Below are 22,666 nucleotides of genomic sequence, written 5' to 3' on the forward strand. Positions count from 1 at the left end.
TTTTCTTCCTGTATTAATAGCGAAAATTGTGGCTGACACATGGTATCATGCAAAAGGGCTTAGTATAATGTGGATGATAGCCCGAGGAATAGAAGGGGAGGGAAACATGACCCTTCCCCTGGATGGGAAATCCATGGCGAAGTTTCAAGACTCCTGGAAAACTGGCTCTGTGCTGAAGTTCTGTTTTGGAAAGACCTGGCAGGCTGTAATAGTATACTCTGCTACTAGTAATGTATGGAAAAATCTTACTCCTGAGGAATGGAAAAGTCTCCATAAACTGTTTCTGTGCTATTGTAAGCAAATATTGCAGGATGCTTTCTGGCAGAGAGGTGCTCCTGCAGTTGGTTTGAACATCTGTTTTTTGTGTCCTTGCAGATGATGAGTCAAGCACGCAGGGGAAATCAGAGAACATCCTGGAGAGCCTGGAGAGAAGCATGCATCCAGAGCTGATGAAGGTATCCTGTTTGCAGAGGTTGCCCTCCTAGCCCATAGCTAGTTCTCTCCACCATGTCTATAAAAGGGATTTTCCATTTTCTGTGTCTGCAGCTCTGGGGGAGCTGGGCAGGCGCCAGTGCTGATGGGGTCTCTGTCATCTCACCTGCCTGTCCCATGGATGCGGTTTGGGGCTGCACGCTCCTCACCTGCCTGTGCGGGGCCCTTAAGGAAGAGCCAGACTTGGAGTGAATGAAGGGTTGTTGTGGTCAGCACTACTCATCCCTGCTCAGCAGGGGTCCCATCCTGGCCGTGAGGGCAGGGGGGCAGTTAGGTGGCAGCCACCTTCTATTTATGATCCAGAGCGTGGCTGCCTGCTGCTGCCTGCTACTGTCTGCTCTCCCATTCGGCAGAGCCGCGTGGCTTTACTGTCATTGCACCGTGTTGGGGGCTACAGCTGAGAAGCCGTGCGTCGTCTCACATATCACAAAGGGAACCTGAAAAACACGTGTTTTGTTTTGCTTACATTCTTTCCAAATAACAAGTGTTTGCCTCTGTGTGGCCAGACGGTAATATCAATGCCTTCCTTTCTTCTAGTATGGAAGAGAAACAGATCAGCTGAACAAACTGAGCAGAAATGATGGAAGACAAAACCTCTTTTCTTTCGACCCAGAAGTCCAGGTAAACATCACCCGTGTTTGCAAATGTGAGGTTTTGTTCTCTGTGCCGTGTCTCCCCCATTCCCTTGCATGGCCACGCTGTTCGCCTACAGAGGCAGCGCGGTTTGCAGGACAGAAGTGCAGCCCACATCCCTGCCAGCGAGAGCTGGACAAGACGCCAATACTCTGGTGATCGCTCAAACAGAAGGAAAGACTTGCAGCAGTCCCACACACCGCCTCCCTCCAGCTTTGCTGGCTTCTGTGATGCATCTTGATGTGGCTGGATTATCACCTGGGCCTCTGGGAGCTTCTTAGGGTTGCAGAAGTGGAGAAGTGGTATTGCAAGGGCACCAGCATCACTGCATGGGCTCAGCACGTGTGTTGAACCACTTGCTTTTAAGATAGATGCCTCTAAGCATCCTGGAGTGCAACGTTACTTACTGTGCCAGACAAACCCACTTCCTGGCTTCTCTGGGTAAATGTTAAAAGGTCTGACAACATAAGAAGGAGCTTGCTTCTGCTCCTCGGTGCGCTGTCTGTCATCCAGTCTGGCTTTCTGCCGCTTTGAGAGTGGGATAGGGAGCAGTGATGTCAAAGACCATGATAGGGCTTTACAGGGAGAGCCACAGTCTTCAGGGAATTTTCAGATGTAGGGGACATACAAGCAGAAAAAACACCCCATGCCGTTCTCATGTGCCGGAGTAGGGGTTCACTGACTAGTGGCTTGTTTTCTTTTCAGCTTTGATGCCTTTGTTGAGCTCTCTGCCAAGGTCCAGGTGTGGGATTTCAGTGGAATGAGCTGCAATTGTTAACACAGTTTTAGAGAATTGTTCCAAGTTATTTCATAGTTGCTGGTTCTCCTTCTGGAGTGCTTTGGCTTGTTCGCACCTGTGAAAAAGAACATTCTGGTTTAACAAGGAAATGTAATTACTCTTTAAAAGGCTTAGTTGTACAAAATGAGAGGTTTTGTCTTGGCACTTCTTTAAGGTCTTTAACAGGAAGAAGATAAGCATCCAGGAGATCCAGGAGGCTTTTTCTTTTTAAGAGAAGCTTTGAGAAGTTTCCTATATTCTAGTCAGATAATAAAAATGGAAATATTATTCAGTGTGGAGTGCCTAAGATATCTTTTTTCCCCCCCTAACCAAACGACTAGGCTGAATTCACTGCCCTCCCCATCTACCCAGAGATTTTCACTCTGATGTGGATCAGTCGGATCTGCTATAATACTGGGCATTCAAAATCAGTGCCCTAGTTGAAGCTGGTGTGCATGTGCACAGTTGTGTGCCTGGTGCTAAGGAAACTGGGGGCAGGAACATATACCTGCAACATGCTTTCATAATTGAAAGGAAATAGGAGAAACAATGGGAAAAGTTTCCCAGAACTGGATTAACAATGGCAGCATACTTTGCTGAAATTACTCCATTGTGAGGTATCGGCGCCCAGCGATTGGCGTGCAGGTTTCTGCAGGATTTGAGGGGGGAAAACCAAACAGAACTATGCCAGATGGTCACTGAGGCATGTACTGGTTTTTAGGGGTGTTTGGTAGCTCTGTGTCCCTGGTACGATGGCAATGGTGAAGCCTGAGGGTCTTTATCTGGCTGATGGTATTGTGGTCATGTACGTGTCCGCTCCCCGGGAAGGGCGGATGGCGAGGCACAGACCAGGCATGGATGTTCTGGGTTAGGAAGGAGGTGATTATAATCCAGCCTGTTTGGATTGCCCAGCTGGCTCTGCAGGCAGTCTTTGTTGTTTGTAACCACACCGGTTGTTGCTGTGCATCTAGAAATGCCTTCCACTTTCAGATGTTGTTCATGATCTCCACGGCGTGTGCCTGCTCTCTATTTCAAGCACAGGGTCTATCTCTTAAACTAGCCAAATCTTCAAAGTGGAAGGTACTTTTCTGAGTGTAACAACCATCTACGTTCCGCATTCTTCCCCAAGCTCTAAGTGGTGTTTGGGAAGATCCCCAGGGTTACAGCAAAGCAGAAAGGAACTGAAATCATACTGAGGTTTAGTTTCCTGTGCTCCACAAACCAGATTGCTAAAAACTGTTACATCCCCATGAATTCATGTCTTGAATACATTTGTGTAACATCACCAAATGGCACTCCATTGTGAATGTCTTGTAACTTTGGTACCACTAGAAAAAAATGGATCAAGGTACTATTGGCCATGATGTGATCCCTCAACATTATTCAGGCGTTTATTTTCTTTTTTAATGAGACCAGATTTGTTTGTTTGCTGTCTAGAGGCTAGACTTCTCGGGGATCGAGCCAGACGTGAAGCCATTTGAGGAAAAGTGCAGCAGGCGCTTCATGGTGTGCTGCCAGGACTTCTCCCTCAACCTCCTCGCCCAGCTCAGCGACAGGTCGGAAGGAGGACCCACCAATGTAAGGGGAGCTCTGGCATGTCCCGCTTTGTCTTCTTTCTCCTCACGGGCAACAAAACCACTCAGCAGATTAATCTAGGTGGATAAAAAGGTCCCATTTTGCCATGAGCTCAAATGGGACCTGGGCAGGTGGTGACTGCTGGCCCAGTGTCATTGCAGGATTTGTCTGCCTTGGTATTGTGATGTTCCAAAAATGTGTTTGGGGACAGGGTCTGTCCTGATGCGCCTCAGCCCGCCAGGAACTGGGAAATCTGGGAAATGAGTGGTTTGGGGGCATAGGGAGTGGGGAGCGTGTCTGCCACGTCCTGGGTCCCTGTGGAAAGTTCTGCTGGTAAATGACTAACGTCCCATCTCCAAACAACTCACTGCCGTGTTGTATTTCATTTCCCCTAATGGCAAGGGATTTCCCTGTTCTGAAACCTTCTTCTGACTCCCAGCCTAACTGTGTTCACAGCCACTATGTTATATGTGTTTGTTATTGTGCCAAAGTTGTGCCTTAGCCTAAAAAGCTCTTCCTTGTGTTTTCTGAGCTTCTGATGTCAGTAGACAGCTGTTACCTCTCTCCACAGCCTTTGTTCTGCCGGGCTGAACAGACCAGGCTCCTCCAGTCTTTCCTCCCAAAATGTAATCCCTGTTATCATGTCCAGCATTTGCTTTGGCTGGAGTCAGCCTTTCGAGCAAGGGTGCCAGAGCAGCAGATAGCACGGCGGGGGGGCAGCGGCACTGGCACTGATCTTTGCCGATGGTACCTTGCCTGATGCCAGTTAGGACTGCAGAGGCTTTTTTGTGATGGTTTCGTACTGGCAGCTCACAGCTAGCACACCAGGCTCATTCTCCTCAGTAACTCCCAGTGGATGAATGCATTGCTGATAACAGAGATTCTTCTTAATCGTCTTTAATCAGGCCCAGAGTCAGACTTCATCAGCACATTTTTACTATTGTTATAATGCCTTCAAGTTATGCTGTAATGTCTTGGACAAACTACAGTCTTATCTTCAGGCCTTCATTTTTTTTTTTTTTTTTCCTTACGCGGACGCACGCCTGCTAGGATTTTTGAATTAAACATACATGAAATTATTGCCACTTGCCTTGTGCTCTCAAGGTCAATAGCTACAAATGACTTGGCAGATTTCGCACATGCAGTTCCTCAGCAGTGTTAGCCTTGTATTTGAGCTTTCCTGGTTGGGAGAGCTAACCTTGCTCCCGTGCCATCCGGCACAGAGCAGCTGAGGAACATTTTGAGTGTCTTGAGTTGGGTCATCCAGAGCTGATTGACTTTGGACAACAAGTGAAGTGGTCCTTGGCGTGTGAACGTAAACACTCTTAAGTTGTTTCCTTTCTCAATGCAAAGGATAAACAGCTCTGATTGGGTCATTTTCCTAACTTCATAGTTTATCACTTATATAAAAACCCCTATGGATTTCATTCTTTACATTTCATTGATGGTTTTAAAGTAGCTTTGTTCAAATTGACGGGATCAAAATGCAAGAAGGTGCGGGTAAAATACGAGTTTATGTATTTATAAAGCAAATAAACATGGATCGTCTGTAAGAATTATCTAAAATGCTGGCGTGCAAAACTAAAGGGACAAACAGGTGCTGAAGGCAAACCTAGCAGGGAAGGCAATGTATGTCGGTACTCTTGAGCCTGTAGCATGCGTTTTTTTCTTGACACATATATTCAATCAAATTTCCAGGTGGAGCCCTTTTTCCTAAGTTTGGCATTATTTGACCTGAAAAATAATTGCAAGATTTCAGCTGACTTTCATGTGGACTTGAACCCTCCGTCTGTCCGTGACATGCTTCTGGATAGCTCTGCGTCTGGAGCGGAGGGAACCAAGGGACGTTCGCCAGGCGAGAGCTTTGTGCACGGCATCCCCGAGTCATGCCTGCGCTACATAAAACGGGTGAAGAACTGATTTTTCTCCTCGTTCTGTGTCTCTGTTGAGCTGTGCCTGTTCGGTAGAGTTGCACTGTGTTGCTGTGCACTGTGGAGAGGCAGCAGTCAGCTTTTCTCTTGAGCGGTGGGGTTTCGGTCGGTGTCTCAAGCAGATTACCACTTCAGGCTCACTGGCGGCAATGGGCAAAGCACCAAGTAGAGTTTTCCAGGACTTGACCATGTTCAAGCCTTGTGAGCCCCCATGGCCCATCCATAGCAGTGACCTGAGCAGGGTCTGTGTGGGCTGTGGGAAGGGACAGCGAGATGACTGGGGCCAAACGCCGCGGTGCAAGTAAGGGTTTCCTGCTCTCTGACAGCCTACTCTGTATCTGTTGCAGGGCGTTTTCTCTGTGACTGACCCACACGTGGAGATCTTCCTGGTGGCCCGTGTGGAGAAGGTGCTGCAGGGCAGCATTACACACTGTGCAGAGCCGTACATGAAAAACTCGGACCCAGGGAAGGTATTGGATGGGGCCGTGGGGGTATGTACTTAGTGATGCTGCCTGCTGCTGCAGGGAGCAGTGTGGTCTGAAACTTGGGCTGTTTCTGCTGCTCTTCAGCTTCTTTCTGGCCCGTATTGGTCTTCATCCATTCTGCCACTTGCTGTGTTCCCAGGCTGGCTTCAGCTGGGCTGTCCTGGGGGATTTGGTTCCTTCCCTCGGAAAGAGGCGGAGGATTTTGAGCCGAGCAGCTGGGGCAGGGTGACCACGAAGCAAAGTCTGGGCTGGCAGCAAAAAACTAGGACACTCCATCCCCAGAGAAACAGGCTGCACTGCTAAAAGGTGCTACACGCAGTGTCTTGGACTGGTCCCAGCTCACTCCCACTGGGAACAGTGATGTTTTAGTAGCAGCAAAACGTGGGCTTTGCACTTGATTCTGCTCACCCTGCCTCCGTCTTGCTCTGCGCAGAGTGCCATGATCATATGGGGAAACTTATGCAAAGGGTGGTCAGGGAGGGGACCTGGTGATGCCGGTGGCACCAGTCGCTGCATACCGGGTGGAGCTGATGCTGCCATGCTGCAGCCAGTCAAAATTAGTCCCTGATAGGAAGATCAATGTATGGAACGCCTGGTATGTGATGGCATTCCCTCAGCACGCTTTGCAAGTCTGTATAGGATGAGCTAATTACGGTCAGTTTTGGAAAATAAACTAATACCCATTGGAAAAAAAAAATACTAGTAATACATAAATAATAAATAAAATATCCTGACAGTTTAATGCAGAATCAAGAGGAGTTTTAATTTGACTGTGCCCACAACATGTTTGCTATTGCTTTGCAAAAGTAATAATTGGGGGTGGGGGTGTGTGTGTGTGTGCGTGTGTGAAGTGATGGACAGGGATGCCTGTTGGCTGCTTGAGTGACTGTTGTGCGGTGTGCCTGGGGAGCTGTGCGGTGTGCAGTACAGAGAGTTTCTCCTCCCTGGAGAGTGCAGCACTCTTTATTCCTTTTCCAGGGCAGCGTGGAAGCCAGGGCACACACTGACCTCTCTTGTGTTTTGCAGACTGCCCAGAAGGTCCATAAGGTGGCCAAGCAGGTGTGCAGCCGTCTGGGGCAGTACAGGATGCCGTTCGGCTGGGCTGCCAGGTTGGTCACGGTGGGCTGCGCTTTGGCCGTGGTGGGAGCTGCTGCTGCCAGTTATCCGGGACACGATCCGGCCGAGTGGGCAACGGGCCAAGTGACTGGAGTCAGTGGAGTTGCAGCCGAGGGCAGAATCTGGCTTCAATTCCCAAGGCAGAATGGGGATCGGCCTGAAATGTTCCATCTAGAATTAGAAACAAAATATTAAAAAGTAAACAGTGCTGGGAAGACAGTAACCTTCCTGCTGACCTGTAGCTACTGCTATCAGGACAGAACATTCCTGAAGATGAATTACACTGTCCCGTGCTACTGCGGGAATCGGTGTGGGAATTGGCACAGCAGTTCCCTCCTGGCATCAGCCATTGCCAGGGACAGGGTGAGAGCGGAGGGTGTCCTGGCCTGGCGGTGGCAGTAAGCTGGGGTTTGTCTCCCATCTTAGACTCTGCTTTAATTAATGTTCTTCAGAATGACTGGAGATAGTGATCCCAGTCCCTCTCTGTTCTTTTACTGGGACCGATAAACTACATCAGTGCTAATCCCTTAAATCTTAAGTCAGAGGAAGGCCTGAAGGCGAGTTCATCCCTCTGCCACTGCCTCCTGTTGCTAAATTCTTCTTTGGTACTAACAAAAGGGATGGTAATGACATGGGAACACCAGATGACCTTCGCAGTGGGCTGAGATTCAGTGGTATGCAGCTTGCAATGTGTATTCTTGAGCTAGATTTTCCTGTGACACTGGCTGCTTAGCTTTGGGATGGTGTTTTGGGGATGTAGGTTGCTGCTGGGAGCCAGCACACAGCCTGTGCAGCGCCTCAGCCCTCGTTCAAGTGATGCCTCAGCCTAGTGGTGGGCTCTGTGTGGGCATGGGCTTTGGTGGGCTCTTCAAATTTGTTCCTGCTGGGTAAAGAGCTGCATTTGGAGAACAAGAAGTTGAGTGCCCAGCTGCGGGGAGCTGTATTGTTTTGCATCCCTGGAACAGTTTCCCTCTGGGTTTCAAAGGGAGGTGTTTTCTCGGAGAGGGAGTACAGATGCTTTAATGTTCTTATTCTACAGATACCCGCAGCCTTTATATTCAAGGGTAAAGATGCTGATATTCATCCAGGGCAGAGTCCAGTCTCCTGCTCTGGGTTTTCAGGAGGAAGCTGATGTATCTCCTGAGACTGGTCTTCATTGCACACTCCTTTCTTAGGAGGGTTTCCATGCTCTGACCCCATGTGCAGTTAGGAAGATACTTTACCACTTGGTGTTAGTGGGAAGGGGTTAGAAGGACGTTTGCGCCTGGGGACCAGGCTTGGAACTGGGCTGTGTATGTCCTTCTCACCTGGCTGGGGAGAAGGGAAATGGGTGATGTCCCACACAATGTAGTGTGACACGATGGATTGCAGTCTGTGTGAGGTCTAAGCACCACATGAGGATGGGAGAGTGATCGGGAAGTCTAGCGGTGTTCAGAGCAGTCACAGGCCAGTGAACCTCTTGCCTGATAAACTGCCCTTCAGCCTGATCTGTCAATGACCTCAGTGTCTGCATATCTGCCAACATTTAATAAATGTGTCTCTTCTTTTCTGCAGACCAGTTTTCAAAGACTCCCAAGGCACTCTTGATGCTGAAGGAAAATTCTCACCTCTGTACAAGCAAGACAGCGGCAAACTCTCTAATGAAGATATGCTGAAGCTTTTAGCAGAGTATAAGAAGTAAGTGTAACAGACCGGTGCAGAGACTAAGCAGGCATTTTAATATAATTTTTAAACAGTTAAGCATAAGCATGAGATGATCTAAAATACTCAGAGGGTAACAAAAAGCACTGCTGATGTGCTCAGCACCTGAGCTTTCAAGGTTCACACTCTTGTTCCTTTCTCCCTAACACAGACCAGAGAAGACAAAACTACAGGTCATTCCAGCCCAGCTAAATATCGTCATCAAAGACATCCCGCTGGACTTCACAAGTAAGGATCTTGCATCTTAAAATAAATGCTGATGGCTCTAGCCTCAGGAGTTAATGCTTCTATGGGGAGTTTTGCTGTTTCATTAACAGGAGTATCTCGGGGCTGCAATGAGAAATGAGTAATACAGCACAACCACGGACTTGTAAGTCTTTCCAATGGATTCTGTGGAGGGATGTGGTCCAAGTGCAGAGGTTTACCTGAGAGGTGCATCTGCTTTGCAGTTTGACCATCACATCCTAAATCTAAAGGAAGCTACCTGCCTGCTTTTGCTGGTTTTATTTATTATTATTATTATTATTATTATTATTATTATTATTATTATTATTATTATTATTATTATTATTATTATTATTATTATTATTATACTAATCTTATATAACATTTTTGATCCCTAACGCCAGAGGGCTTCACAAACATATGGTCAGTGTCATTTTTTACTTCGCATTTTAAGAAACCGAGGCAAAGAAAAGACTCGTTATATGTTCAGTGTCACTCCATGGGCCTTTGGCAGCTCCTGTCACAGGTTCTGTCGTCTGCTTCCCTGTCCAAAAGGCTTTTCTGGTGACTTAATTTTTCTGTTCTTTGAAAGGCCATTACTTGAGATGAACTCTCCCTCACGGTGGATGTGAGTCCCAGTGAATTAGGCAGGGCTTGTGCACTGGTGTTCGGAAACAAACATCTTTCTGAAGCAGAGAGTGGAAAAGGACTGATGCAGTGGGACTGACACACTTTGAGATACCAGTATCAAGGCATCATCTCAGCAGCCTGTCTGCTTGAGTCAGGTGATGTCTGCATGATAAAACAGGAACTTGATGGGTCACATTCCTGGAAGACTCAAGGTGCAGGTCCTGGGCAGAGCAGCTGTCCCTACCCAGACGTGGGTTATTCACAAGACCCTTTGACTTTGCCCAGAGCTGCAGGAAAGTGCCACTTCTGCAGTCCCCACTGGCAAGGAGAGCAGAGCCCTGTGGTGCCCATCCACCCCTCTTTTCTCAATATTGCTAATGCAGTTGGGGACCACAGGTGTTGCACGATCAAGGGGAGAATTTTCCCTTCATCATTTCAATGGGAGTGGTCCAAGTCCTGCTGCCTCGTCTGGTGTGAAGAGGACTGCGTGCTTGAAGAGTTTCAGACCCACAAATTTCCTTTCACATGGGCTGTACTTCCCATGTTTGCGGGGTGCGCACTTACCCAAGCTTTCCTTCTCTTCCAGATTGTGTCACGGCTTCTTATATTCCTATAAAGCCTTTTGAGAAGAACTGCGAGGACATTGCAGTTGAAGTGGAGGAGCTTGTCCCAGAAGTTGCAAAATACTGTTATCCCTTCACTGTCTACAAAAACCACCTCTACGTCTACCCCTTGCACTTGAAGTATGAGAACCAGAAGGTGTTTGCAAAGGTGAGTGACCCGCGGAGCAGGCTGCAGCCAGGCTCAGCGGCCTCTGGGCTGATGCTGCTGACCTGTAGCGATGGCTCATCCTCCTGTTCTCCCTCATTCCAGGCAAGGAATATTGCTGTCTGTGTCGAGTTCAGGGATTCAGATGAAGCTGATGCCAGGCCGTTAAAGGTAGGTGCCGGCTAACGGGGCTGCCATTTGCTCGCTGTGTGCCAGCCGGGCTGAGCAGGACGGTAGGAAAGCACTGAGTTTCCATGCTCGCTGTTCTAATTTGGCCAGCTAATTTAGGGTAGCAGCAACCCTGAACGCAGCTTTTCATTTGTGTTTCTAGTGTATATATGGCAAACCTGGAGGCCCTCTCCTGACCACAAATGCATATGCTGCCGTGCTGCATCACAACCAGAGTCCAGAGTTCTACGACGAGGTAAAACAAAATAGTGGGAAATAACAGTTTTTCCTGGATGCTACAAAGCCAAGGGGCCTTTCAGGATACCTCTTTTTCCAGGGCTGGGTGAAATACGGGTAAAAATAATCGCCAGCCCTTTGCCTCAGTAGAAGGGCTCAGCAGAGCCAGAGACTTTGTCAATTTTTAATGCCAGTTTGTTTTCTGCTGTCTTTACTGTCATGCTTTGTGCACTCCAATCACACACCCCCATTAATAAGTAATGTGTAAATGTGATGAACACATTAGGCAGGAGTTGTTTAAGATGGGTAGGAATGTGTCTTGTGTAACTGCATGCAACATAGCATTTCTGAAATAAAATAGAACTTAAAATATTACTCCACAACTAAAAATACAGTCTTATCTATCATGGTATCATTTTAGATTAAAATTGAGCTTCCAATTCACCTCCATCAAAAGCATCATTTGCTTTTCACCTTCTATCATGTCAGCTGTGAAATTAATACAAAGGCAACATCGAAAAAACAGGACACCGTTGAAACTCAAGGTATGTTCAATGCTTATATTACTTCTGTTGGAATGTAGAAGTCCAAGATAAAATGGATGTAGGGACATGAAGAAATATTTGATTAAAATACTAGCCTATCTGAATTTTCTTTTTTGAAAGCAACCTAGTACAATTCACACGTCTACACTGGAATAAAACACATCGCTTTTATTGCATACTAAAGTTCATTTTTGCTGCAATCTGACAGCTATTTCGGCGTGTTCTTGACTTGGCTTGCATGAATGAGCTATTGTCACTCAGGTCACCAACAAAAACTTGATGCTAGATCAGGGCCTCAGGGGCTGATCCTACCAAAACCAGGGATGTGTAAGGGACTGAGTGCACCCAGGTCCCACGGGTTGGGCTGCCTCTCCGTGCAGCCTGTCCTCAGGCGACTGAAGGATGCTCGTCATGATGCCCAGCCGTGGCTCACGCACTGTTATCTACCCCTCAAACCCACTCCTGATCTTGGTTGTGCTGTGTCTTGAGTATCGTTCACCAAGTCACCAGCTAAAATGTGCTTTAACAAGGCTGACCCAGCCGATCCCAGCCTCGCTGAGGCCGCGGCACAGCTGCGAGTTTGATTTTCTCAGGGTGAGACACAGCTCTTTTTGGAGCTTGAGCTAAACAGGTATAGCTGTGTCTCTGCTAACTCTGGTCCACTCTGCAGTGGGATACGCTTGGGTCCCGTTGCTGAAGGATGGGCGGATTGTCACCCTGGAGCGGCATTTGCCGGTTTCATCCAACCTTCCACCTGGCTACCTGGGTCTTGGGGACACGGAGTCACGAAAGGTAAGAAGCCATTTAAAATGGACTTAAATGTAAAAGGAAGAGGAAAGCTGAGCTTTTGTTACCGCTGGAAGTTCTGGGCGGTCTGTTGGTTCTCTGCTCAGCTGAAGAGAGCCCTACTGCAGGGCAGCCCCCAAAACTTAAGGTTCTTAGGGACGGGAGACAGGGCACTTTTAATTCCACTTTCTGTGGTTATGTAGATTGCATAGAATATTTTTGTGCCAGGCTGAACTGGGCTGGGGCAGTGGCACAGAGCAGGAGCGTGGGGATGTGCTCTGCGTGCATGTCCTCGCAGGGACGCCTCTGCCCTGCTGCAGTCAGGTCGCTGGTGTTTGTGCTTGGGGGGAACCCCTTCTCCCACCGCAGCCTGTACCTTCTGACCAGGCATCTGTCTGCACAGAGCCACCTTCTCACTGCAGTCTGAAATCAAGTATTTGAATGTTGTCTGTTCACAGCAGCCCAGCGTGGATGCGAAGTGGGTGGATGGAGCAAAGCCACTCTTTAAAATCAGAATCCATTTGGACTCAACCATTTACACCCAGGTAAGTTGAGCACCTCACTCTTAAAAGATTTTCAACACAAATGCAGAGGAAGCAATTGCTGTATCTCTACTACTGCTGTGCTGTAGGTGCTATGGGAAAGAGGTACCTGGTGTTTGCAGAGCAGCACTGAGATACTTCTGTAGGAGCTGGTCTGGGATTACTTGCAGGGATCTGCTCCTCTGGATGTGAGAGACAGCTGGGAGTGGATGAGCCTGGGGAGAGGCTGATGTTTTCTTGGCCAGCTGCACTGTAACTAGGCAGGACCAAGGAGACATTTGAGCAAATGAGCTACTTCAATGATGCAAAAGAGAGAAGCGGTGCAAATGAGAGATTTTTGCCAAATATCAGATTGCTTATTGAATTTTTTTTTAAAGTTTCCTGACAACAGCAGACACAAGGAAACAAAAGTCCTGATTTCCCTTTGAAACCAGTTCAGGCTGTTTTACCATGTCCTTGTGTGTTCTGCTGTTTTAGGGTAGTGACAGACTTCCCCAAGCTTCATGTGATGTGCAGCAAGGATCCCTATCACATGTCCTGGGGCACCTCCTGTCAGCACTGCTCCGGGAAATGCCCTTGGCAGGGCTTGTTGCCCTGTGCTGGGTGTAGTCAGCTGCACTCACATCACAGCAACTCGCTTTCAGCATCATCTGTAATCTGGGTTAGGGTTTTACTAATCCCGTGCAGCACTGAGAGCAGCACAGTCGTTTCACTCCCAACCAAACTGCATTTACAGATACTTTTCAGGGTTAAATACTCCAGTAATTAAATTGAAGGAGGAGGGAGAGGAGTAGGAAGGAGAGTCAGCCTCAGGTGGACAGTAGGAGGTCAGTATGGCAATGTCAGTCACAGCCGGGAGAGGAGGGCTCCCGGTGCTCCAGGCCAGCGTTGGATGGCGATTGGGACTCAGGGCAGTGCAACCACAGGAGAATTTTAACTGTTTGGTTAAAATTCTGGCAGTTTGGTGCTTAATCTCAGTGTTAGCTGGGAGTCAGGGGATGGGCAGTGACTGGGTACATTGGAAAAGGCAGGGAGCAGTACTGAAGTCCTGGGGGATGGCAGCCAGGGACCAAGAGTGCCTCTGGTAGTGACATGGAGCTTGCTAGGGACATGGCCTGCTGCTGCAGGCAAGTCAACAGATTTTCAAGTGTAAGCTGCGTAGTAGGGGTTGACAGATATTAAGGTTGCTGCATTGAACTTGTTTGTCTCTTCCAGGACATGCACTTGCACAAATTCTTCCAGTACTGCCAGCTGGTTCAGGCGGGAGCTAAGGAAGTCCCAGGAGAGCTTGTTAAATACCTAAAGGTGAACAGTGCCTGCCGGTGGGCTTCCCTCGTGTTTTTACAGACCATCCGTAAACACCCAGACCCTGCCCTGTAGGAACGCGCACTGGCTGCACCACTGGTACCAGCACATTGTGCAATACCTTACCTTTGCTTACTGACACGACTGTCTGCTGCCTGTGAGCTGCTTCCCACTGCTTTTCACAGCAGATAGAACGAGTAGCCAGCATCGCTCTGCCATGCTCATGGCAAACCCTCCTCCTGGTGTGCTCGCACACTCCTCCCCTGCCGCCCTAGATCTGGTTCAAACCTTTGAACTGTAGCACAATTCCTTGGTTTTAGGATTATCCGTTCAAAACAGGATTTTTTTTTTTTCAGGCTGGAAAAGATTGGTGAGATTATCAGTCAGTTAAATCTGACCACAGGTGATCTGTGACCCAGACCCAGCTTTTCGGCAATCACTGCGGCATGAGTAAGGGCCCTGGAGCAGGTCCAGCAGCAGCTTCTGCAGAGAATAGACTTGCTGGCTGCTTACTGTCCTTGTTTACTTCCATAGAATCATAGAATGGTGTAGGTTGGAAAAGACCTTTAAGAGTCAAACCATTAACCTGGCACTGCCAAGGCCACTACTAAACCATGTCCCTAAGTGCCACATCTACCTGTCGTTTAAACACCTCCAGGGACAGTGACTCAACCATCTCCCTGGGCAGCCTGTTCCAGTGCCAGAGCGCCCTTTCAGTGATGAAATTTTTCCCAATATCCAATCTAAACCTTCCCTGGCACAGCTTGAGGCCATTTCTTTTTGTCCTATCGCTCGTTGCTTGGGAGAAGAGACGACCCCCACCTCAACAACTGCCTGTTTTTGAGAGTGGTGCTGTAGCAACAGCTCAGCTCCCAGCAGTGGGGATTTATCCTCACAAAGTTACTAGGTGTGTTTCAGATAACGTAAAAATATTTTAAGAAGTAGAAATAATGGCAGGTTTTGAAGCCAGGCACTAAAGGAACAGTTGCTTTGTTGTGAGCATTTCCTCAAGGAGCTCAGCAGGTCCCAGCCCTGCCCGGCCACAGTGACCTCGCAGCACCCTGCAGCCAGGGGATCATTTACATGCTAACCACGAATGAGGGCTTCGTACCTACCGATACCTCAATCATTTCAGTAATTTAAATAACTGATACAGATTTAAAACCCTTTCATTAGGCTTGAAAACTGAAAATGAAACACACTCTTTCCTAGATTTGTATCGTGAGAAGTCTGTGAGGTGGGTGGAGAGCATATGAACCGGATGATCTTGACCTTCACCAGGTCACTTAAATCCCATTTCCAACAGCAAGCTATGCTCTTCAGGGAAGAGCCTCACTGCAAGTCATTTGGCATCAGGTTTCCCTGTTCCAAAGACATTTGTGAAAATGGGAGTCACTTCAACAAAACGTCAGAAGTGATGAGAAGAATTGGGAGCAAAACTTGAGCCTTAAATTTTGGGTTATTGGGGTCAAATCGTAGCATGTGACCTTCAGCTAAGTCATAGCTGCCTGGGCACATCTGACAGGAAGATTAATGCGTGCCATGAGTGGATTCATGTTGCTCCCCGAAGGCATGCAGCTGGGATCCGTCAGCTGGAAGGCAGGCAGCGAGTGCTGCCATGGGTCCAAATCTGCCTGTCCTCTGGCAGGCTGCAGCCCCCACCCTGAAGCGTTTGCTAATGCCTATCCTATTGCCACAGAAATGTCTGTGGACTATAAATATTTAACATCTGCGAAATGTTGAACTAAAAGTGTCTGTGTTTTGAACATTTGTTTTAGTGTTTGCACGCCATGGAGATCCAAGTAATGATTCAGTTTCTACCTGTAATTCTTATGCAACTATTTAGAGTCCTTACAAATGTGACCCAGGAGGATGAAGTAGCTGTCAACTGCACCATGTGAGTGTTGGGTAAACCATCCGGTTTTCTTCAGTTGCAAACGCAAAGCCGCAAACTACAGTGCAAAGCAGGGTGTGGTTTCCCAGTACAAGGTGCTGAGTGGCAGCATCGCCTGCCTGGCTGCTTGCTGTCCTGAGCCTGCTGTGACACACCAGCTGCTCCCTTCCCTGGCACATCTGGGTGGCACGGGGGACATCGTGGGGCCCTTCTCCTGGGAGCTGCATGGGGAAAAATGCAGTGTTTTAAAGATACTCCCGGTTTGTTTTTCAAAAGAAAAAGGGTTGGCTGGTGGGGATGGCTGTGTCAGCCAAGGTATTGGGGCAGCAAAAGGCTCCAGAGCACCCGAGCGTGTCCCAGCTGCAGGCAGCAGATGTGGTTTCCCTGCGGGAGCGATGCCCCAGCCTCGCTAGTCCCTTGTGTCAGGAGTGTTGCTAAAAATCCCCTGGAGCTGCAGAATCGCCGCCTCTGTGCTGGCTCAGAATACGGGGCGGCGGCTTGCGGAGCGATGCTCGGCCGTGCCGGCAGCCCCAAGAGGGCAGCACCGGCCGGGGCCCGGTCCCCGCGGAAAGCTGCTGCTGTCCCCAGGCGTCTGCAGGGCCCACAGGGAGCAAAAGGTGCAAAACCATCTTCCCCGCCTAGCTCTGGCCACGACACCCCGAAACTGATGGATGCATTAAAACATCCGTCTTCCTTCTGTGATTCTTCCTCTGTGGAGTGCTGCAGTGCAAAGCGGGATGCTGGGTGCCACCCCGTGGGGATCTTCCTCCGACTCCAGGAGGTGTACTGTGCATCCACGTACCAAAAACGTCTTGCTCCCGTGAAATCAGAGGTCAGAGGCTGAACCCTGGCCCCCCAGGGATGCAGGTCCTGAGCCCTGGTCCTCCAGGGATGTAGAGCCTGTTGCACACACAGTCCTGCACCATGTGGTCCAAGACACGGGGACTTCTGTAAATTCAGTAAAAAAGAGCCTTGCAGAATTAATAAATTCAGGAGATGCAGGAAGGTATCAGAGTATAACAACGATGGAGAATTTTTCCTCTGCTTCTCAGCAGAGATCCTGTGGGGTTTCTGTGTTAGTTTTGCAGACTTGATGTAGTAGTATAGTTGTTCATTGTCACTTGTATTATCATTAGGAAAGGGCTCCAGTGAGGGCAGACTCCACACATGACAAGCTGTACAGTGTGCAGGAGCCTGTGGTGTGTGCAGGAGCGGCAAGGAACTTGCTCTCCGTGTATCAGGTCCATGGATACAGCCACAGAGAACTGGGTGCAGAGATAATTAAATTCATATTTTTGTCTTTGACTCGTCTGACACCTGAGCATTGTTCAGGTGCCTAATGCTCGTTGCAACATAAATTTAAGTAGCGGCAGGCTTTAACCCTGGAGTACACGGAGGCCAAAGATTAGGATATGTCCCCTGCAGACAAATGTTTCGCCTTGCCTCCTCAGGCACTGAAGGCAGCCGGTCTGGGTGATACCTGGTCGAGCACCGAAGTGGAGAAGAGGCTTTGGCCACCTCAGCTCCGAGTGCTCTGTCAAAGGGCTGTGCTGTGGCAAGGATGGTGCAGCTACAGGAGCTCTGAGGGGTGCTAGCCTGCAAGTATGGGCTCTGCAAATCAGGCTATGCCAGCAGTGAGGCTTTTAGGGTTGAGCCGGACAGGACACACATGGTGTCTGCTTTTGTGAGCTGGAGGAACTTGCCCTTGCATTGCATGCTGAACACAAACCGCATTTCTCCCCAGGGTTCTTCTGCACATCGTGTCCAAGTGCCATGAAGAAGGTTTAGACCACTACTTGCGCTCCTTCATAAAGGTCAGTCACGACACACCACTCTGCAAAACTCCCTGCTGGGAGCAGGCACGCTGCTGACACTGTTCCTCTTGCCTCAGTATGTCTTTCGAGCTGAGAAACCCAGTGTCACACAGGCGAAGATGACCCATGAAATCTTGGTCCTTTCCATGGCCACGATCTTGAAGCAGTCAGCAGATTTTCTAGCCATCAATAAGCTACTCAAGGTAAAGTACTGACAGTACTTGGCTGCCAAGGGTGGAGGGGAGGAAAAGGGGGTCTGGCATAAAGCCCAACACTTTCACCCATCTAAACCCACCACAGGAGCAAAGCTACCACTGCAACTCCTTGCATACGCGTCCTTGAAGTTCTCCCCTTACAACGGAGAGGAATTCTTGCAGGGAACCTGGCTGTGTTAAAGCCATGGCAGGACGCAGCAAAGGGCTTTTCATTTTGCCAGTTTTACCCATTTTCTTCAAACCACACATGAGGGGTGACTCACGGGTGGCAGACTGAGTTTCTGCCTCTCTTCTGGGCCTTTGCAGGGCTTGCACCCCAAACTCTGCCGGCTCCTTGCAGGGTGCATCGGGGTGCAGAGGGGGTGGGGCTGTTCCCACCCCAAGACTGGCAGGACTCCTCCAGGTAGCAAAGGCACCCATGCCAAGCCAGCTGTGCAAGCCCAGCCATGCTTTCAAAATGCTGTTTGAACATGAGCCCTCCCTCCCACACTGCTGTTTCCTCACATAACAACTGCCGATGCTGTCAAACATGTTCAGTCCTGCTGAGAAAAATAATAGTATTCTTTGTTCATTCTAGTACTCGTGGTTTTTCTTTGAAGCACTGGCAAAGTCAATGGCAATGTACTTACTGGAAGAAAACAAAATCAAGGTAAAAATAAAATAGTTCGATGCTGCATTATAAAGCCATCACAAACAAACTCTCCTCCAAAAGTTTTTCTGAAAAAAAACTATGTAACTCTTTATTTAAAAAAAAACAAAAACTGACAAGTGAACAGCTACCCAGATCTTTCCTTTTATTCGACTTTAGTTTTTCCCTTCTTCCCCTTTTCATTCTCAGTTTTAGTTTAAAATTTCCAGATCTCCTTACGGCTTGTGCAGCCTCCTTTTCTGTTATTAACTACTGTAGTTTCAGCCAGTGCTTGCTTTGTGCCAATGTTTTATTGGGATACAACATAATCACATGCTAAAGGGAACTTGTGCCTGCACTGGATTCTCCCCAGCTTGTAGCACTGAGCGTAGGATGCGCTTTTGGTTTCAGCTGCCCAGAGGCCAGCGGTTCCCCGAGTCCTACCAGCATGCCCTCCACTCCTTGCTGCTCGCCATCATTCCTCACGTGACCATTCGCTATAACGAAATCCCCGAAGAGTCCAGGAATGTCAACTTTAGCTTGGCTAACTTCCTAAAGGTCAGCAGTTTCTTTCCTTCTCCCAGGCTTTTATCAGAAAAGGAAAGCAGAAAGAAGCAACAAGCAAACAAACGTGTTTGTACTTTAATCCTCTCTTTGGTTTCTTCAATTACAAAAACTCTGGAGGGGATAACTTTTTTTAGGAAAGAAACTTCGTCTTTCCAAGAGGGAGACTGTGATACTCTGTATGTTGTCTAGTGTCTTCAGCTGTGCCTAGCAACAGTTCAAACCCTGAGAGGAAATGTGTGCGCTCTTATTTTAAATATTTCTGTTGTCCACTGGGGTCTTAAATGAAATCATCCAAACAATTTCAGAGAAACAGGGTCAAGTGTGTTCTGGAAAGTCAGCAGCAGCCCAGAGGATCAAATCTGACTGCTGGCAGGACAGTAGTATGGAGACGATTTAGGATGATGGCTTTTATTTTTAATGATTGGTCACATGTTGCTATTTTTTTTTCTCCAGCGTTGTTTGACCTTTATGGACAGAGGATTTGTTTTTAACTTGATAAATGATTACATTTCTGGATTCAGCCCAAAAGACCCTAAGGTAAGCAGCATGTTTCTTGAAAGGTGGTTTGCACTTTTACATATCCATGTCAGGCAAGGTCTATTGTGATTATTTTATGTGACTCTTGGAGGCCCTTTTAGACACTGTTCCTGCGGAGTCTCCTGGAGGCAGAGACCTCTTTCTCTGGGCCAAGAGCCTCTATGCAGCTAAGCTTTAAAATGGTGTAGAGTCAGAACTAAAGGAGAGATTGGTTAATAGTCTGGATGAAAAAGGTAAAGAAGACCCAAGTGACAGCCACATGCGCCGACACTTAGGAGGAACAACACAAAAATTTGCCAGTTATCGCAGAGTTTCATCAAATGCTATTTAGATTCCCCAGTCCTTGTGCAGCACATTGACCTGGAAGCAAATGGGTCAAACCGAAAACAATTTATGTTTGTCTTTTTCTTCAGCTGCTGGTTGAATACAAATTTGAATTTCTTCAAACGATTTGCAATCACGAGCACTATATTCCTCTGAACTTACCAATGACCTTTTCCAAACCCAAGCTGCAAAGAGTTCAAGGTACGTTCTTTCTCAAGAGACTGGCTAGAGAGCTATAATTTATTAGTCTTGATGGCTTCTGACCAGATAGAATTTGGTTTGATGTCAAGGAAATTCATGTTCTAGTTAGCCTGATTTACATTAACCTCGGCAAAAGATGCTGTTCTGTCGGGTTTACATCATTTTGTTCCAGAATGACATGCAATCAGTCCTTTCAGTATTTCCTATATTTAAGTTTGCACGGGACTAACAATATCTGAAAGAAACTTCCCCTATGTCAGCGCACACACAAGTTGCGCAAGTGTAATCCTCTGTTCCCACAAGTGCCAGCATCCCCTGAGAAGCAGGGCGTCTCATCCGTCAGCGCTGTGGAGAATGGAGATACAGGAGAACAGATTGAATTCACTGCTCCACTGCCAGCTCTCTGTGGCCACAAGAAGGTGATTTACGTTACCTTCTGCTTTCATTTTGAGCAAGAGTAGAGCAGTGCACGGTGCGTTCAAGCTTGTACTCAAGCCTGGGCTGAAGGCAGCCAGCGGAGAAGTTGAGCCCATGCCCAATCCTTAGCGCGTACCAAGGGCGTAGGTACTGTGGCACCCCTGTGTATCCAAGCTGCTCTCACTGTCACACGGTGTCCCCTTTGGTCCTGCTGCTGCTCACCACAGGGCAAACAGGGTTGGCAAGGGGCTGAGCTGAAGCACTATGCAAGCGTGGGTGGCTGCAGCTCTGCTCCCGGTGATGAGCGGGCTGCAGTGCTGAGCCCAGCAGCGAGCCTGACCGGCCTGCTAGGGTTGCTATAGGCATAACCTCATTCCCTCTGGGTCCCAGCTTCTCATCTGTGCTGGATAAATACAGAAAGATTGCCAGGTTTGGGTGCTAACAGCCTGGCCAGGTTAAGTACTGGAGAGGAGGGTAAGGTTTGGGATTCCCCCACGTGAAAGCCCAGTGGATTTACGATTCTATGATTTATTCTGATGGAGGCAAGGGGATGTTTGGTCGTGCCTCAGGGTGCAGCCATACAAGTCCCAAAGTGGTTCCACACACATCCAAGTGGCAGAAGCAGCAGTAACTGTGAAGTATCCCTTATTTTGGTATATTTCTGACTGCTTAGGGCTTTCACGACCAGCTGTTAATCTCTTACATTTACATCAGTTTGGCTACTTGCCTGGCATAGTTTAACAAAGTGTACTGCTAGAAACGACTGAGAGAAAAGCAGCCACACTGCTTCCCTGTTGCTTATTAGTGGCATGATAACATAAGGATGCTCTTCCTTGGTTAACATTCACCTTTGCATCTGTCTCACTGTGACTGGGACCTACCAGCTGAGGTTCACGCACATCTCTTGACAGCAGAGCAGCCTGTCCTCGGGTAGCAGAAGTGCCTTTGCAGTGGTGCCTGTGCTCTGCCTGCCCTGGTAGGGACATGTTGTGATGCATCTCCATTGCAAACGTGTCTGGTTTTATGGACAGACCTGTGACTACAGGGGACAGCGGGCTCAGAGGTGGGGAGGTAGGATGTGCACATCACCGAGGAGGTATCCTGCTGGTGTGCCTCACCTCTTTATCAGCTTATTTGGATGAGCAGAGGGGACATGCCCAGCTCCCTAGTACTCTGTTTCTGGGAAAAGAAGGAATAGCGCTGAGAAGGTGGCTGAGGGGTGCTCCTGCAGCAGAAGCTGGTGCAGCCAGGCCTGCAGGCAGAGCACATCCCTGTGGCCACATCCTGTTGCATCTTGGAGCAGTTTCTCTGGAACATCGCGGCTAATAAGGGCCTGGTTGCTGGTCTGTGTCCCTGCTGCAGGGGACATGTGTGTTTCATCAGCCAGAGCAAACCCCTGAGCCTGTCCTCACAGCCAGCAACAAATTGTTATTGCAATCTTGTGATAGCAAAGAACCGAAGAGACTGGCAGAAGCTGGGAGTTAAGCAATAGCCTTATGAATAATACTAAGACATGATGTACTGTCCTGTTTCTCCAAAATTTACATTACTTATTCCTGGTTGTTTTTTTTTCCCCCCTGTCTTTTCATTTGTCACTTTTCTTTTTACACGTGTATTAGATTTTTTTTCATTTGCTGTGGAACGGTTCACTTCAGTAGGTAGGTCCAGCTGGGATCACTGAATCCTCTAGTGTCAAATTAAATATGCTGCTTCCAATCAGTTAGCTTGCATCCAACTAATGAAATAACCATGATGTGTGACACTTAGGCATTTGCTAACATGACTAACAGTGAAAGCCAGATAATGCTCCAGATTGCTTTCTCTTTCCTCTGAATCAGACTTTCACAAACCAGTAAATGCTACTTATGAATCAACAAACTTAAAAATATCTTTTGCAGCCACAGAGCTGTTGGAACCCTTTGGCTGGGATTTTCAAAGCTGTGTGTATGCACCCTGCCTTACCCCAGAAAAAAATTCACACCTGTGGGGTTTTCAAAAAAAAAAAAGTCTGAGCTGAGCACACAGCATTTGTACCCTTTGGGGAAGAATGCACAGCTTTGGGGTTATTCCTTTGGGAGGCTCAAAGCAACAGTCAAGTGGTGCCTGTTGTGGCTCTGATTACGTCTATGGGTTGCCTGACAGAGCTAACGGT

General features: G+C 48.1%; 1 protein-coding gene across 4 annotated transcripts in view; it reads left to right on the forward strand.

The window, feature by feature from the left end:
• DOCK11 (dedicator of cytokinesis 11) overlaps positions 1–22,666 on the forward strand; it is an 83,175-nt gene that overhangs the window by 28,884 nt on the left and 31,625 nt on the right. For 2 of the 4 annotated variants that reach the window (XR_005107456.1, XM_037407877.1), the window contains exons 9-31: positions 376–455; positions 1,030–1,113; positions 3,341–3,481; positions 5,177–5,386; positions 5,757–5,879; positions 6,921–7,003; positions 8,565–8,687; positions 8,863–8,939; positions 10,153–10,337; positions 10,440–10,505; positions 10,666–10,758; positions 11,161–11,284; positions 11,955–12,076; positions 12,529–12,615; positions 13,828–13,917; positions 15,696–15,814; positions 17,556–17,625; positions 17,703–17,828; positions 18,418–18,489; positions 18,880–19,026; positions 19,489–19,572; positions 19,986–20,097; positions 22,134–22,172. Coding sequence is in view for 3 of the 4 variants with exons in the window: in XM_037407877.1 (XP_037263774.1) it covers positions 376–455; positions 1,030–1,113; positions 3,341–3,481; positions 5,177–5,386; positions 5,757–5,879; positions 6,921–7,003; positions 8,565–8,687; positions 8,863–8,939; positions 10,153–10,337; positions 10,440–10,505; positions 10,666–10,758; positions 11,161–11,284; positions 11,955–12,076; positions 12,529–12,615; positions 13,828–13,917; positions 15,696–15,814; positions 17,556–17,625; positions 17,703–17,828; positions 18,418–18,489; positions 18,880–19,026; positions 19,489–19,572; positions 19,986–20,097; positions 22,134–22,172 (2,457 nt within the window). In the remaining variant the exon portion in view is untranslated. The remainder of the gene's footprint in view (positions 1–375; positions 456–1,029; positions 1,114–3,340; positions 3,482–5,176; positions 5,387–5,756; positions 5,880–6,920; positions 7,004–8,564; positions 8,688–8,862; positions 8,940–10,152; positions 10,338–10,439; positions 10,506–10,665; positions 10,759–11,160; positions 11,285–11,954; positions 12,077–12,528; positions 12,616–13,827; positions 13,918–15,695; positions 15,815–17,555; positions 17,626–17,702; positions 17,829–18,417; positions 18,490–18,879; positions 19,027–19,488; positions 19,573–19,985; positions 20,098–22,133; positions 22,173–22,666) is intronic. The other 2 variants (XM_037407878.1, XM_037407880.1) reach the window with 2 other exon arrangements.

This window comes from Falco rusticolus, chromosome 14 (assembly GCF_015220075.1).
Source record: "Falco rusticolus isolate bFalRus1 chromosome 14, bFalRus1.pri, whole genome shotgun sequence".
Taxonomy (NCBI): Eukaryota; Metazoa; Chordata; class Aves; order Falconiformes; family Falconidae; genus Falco; species Falco rusticolus.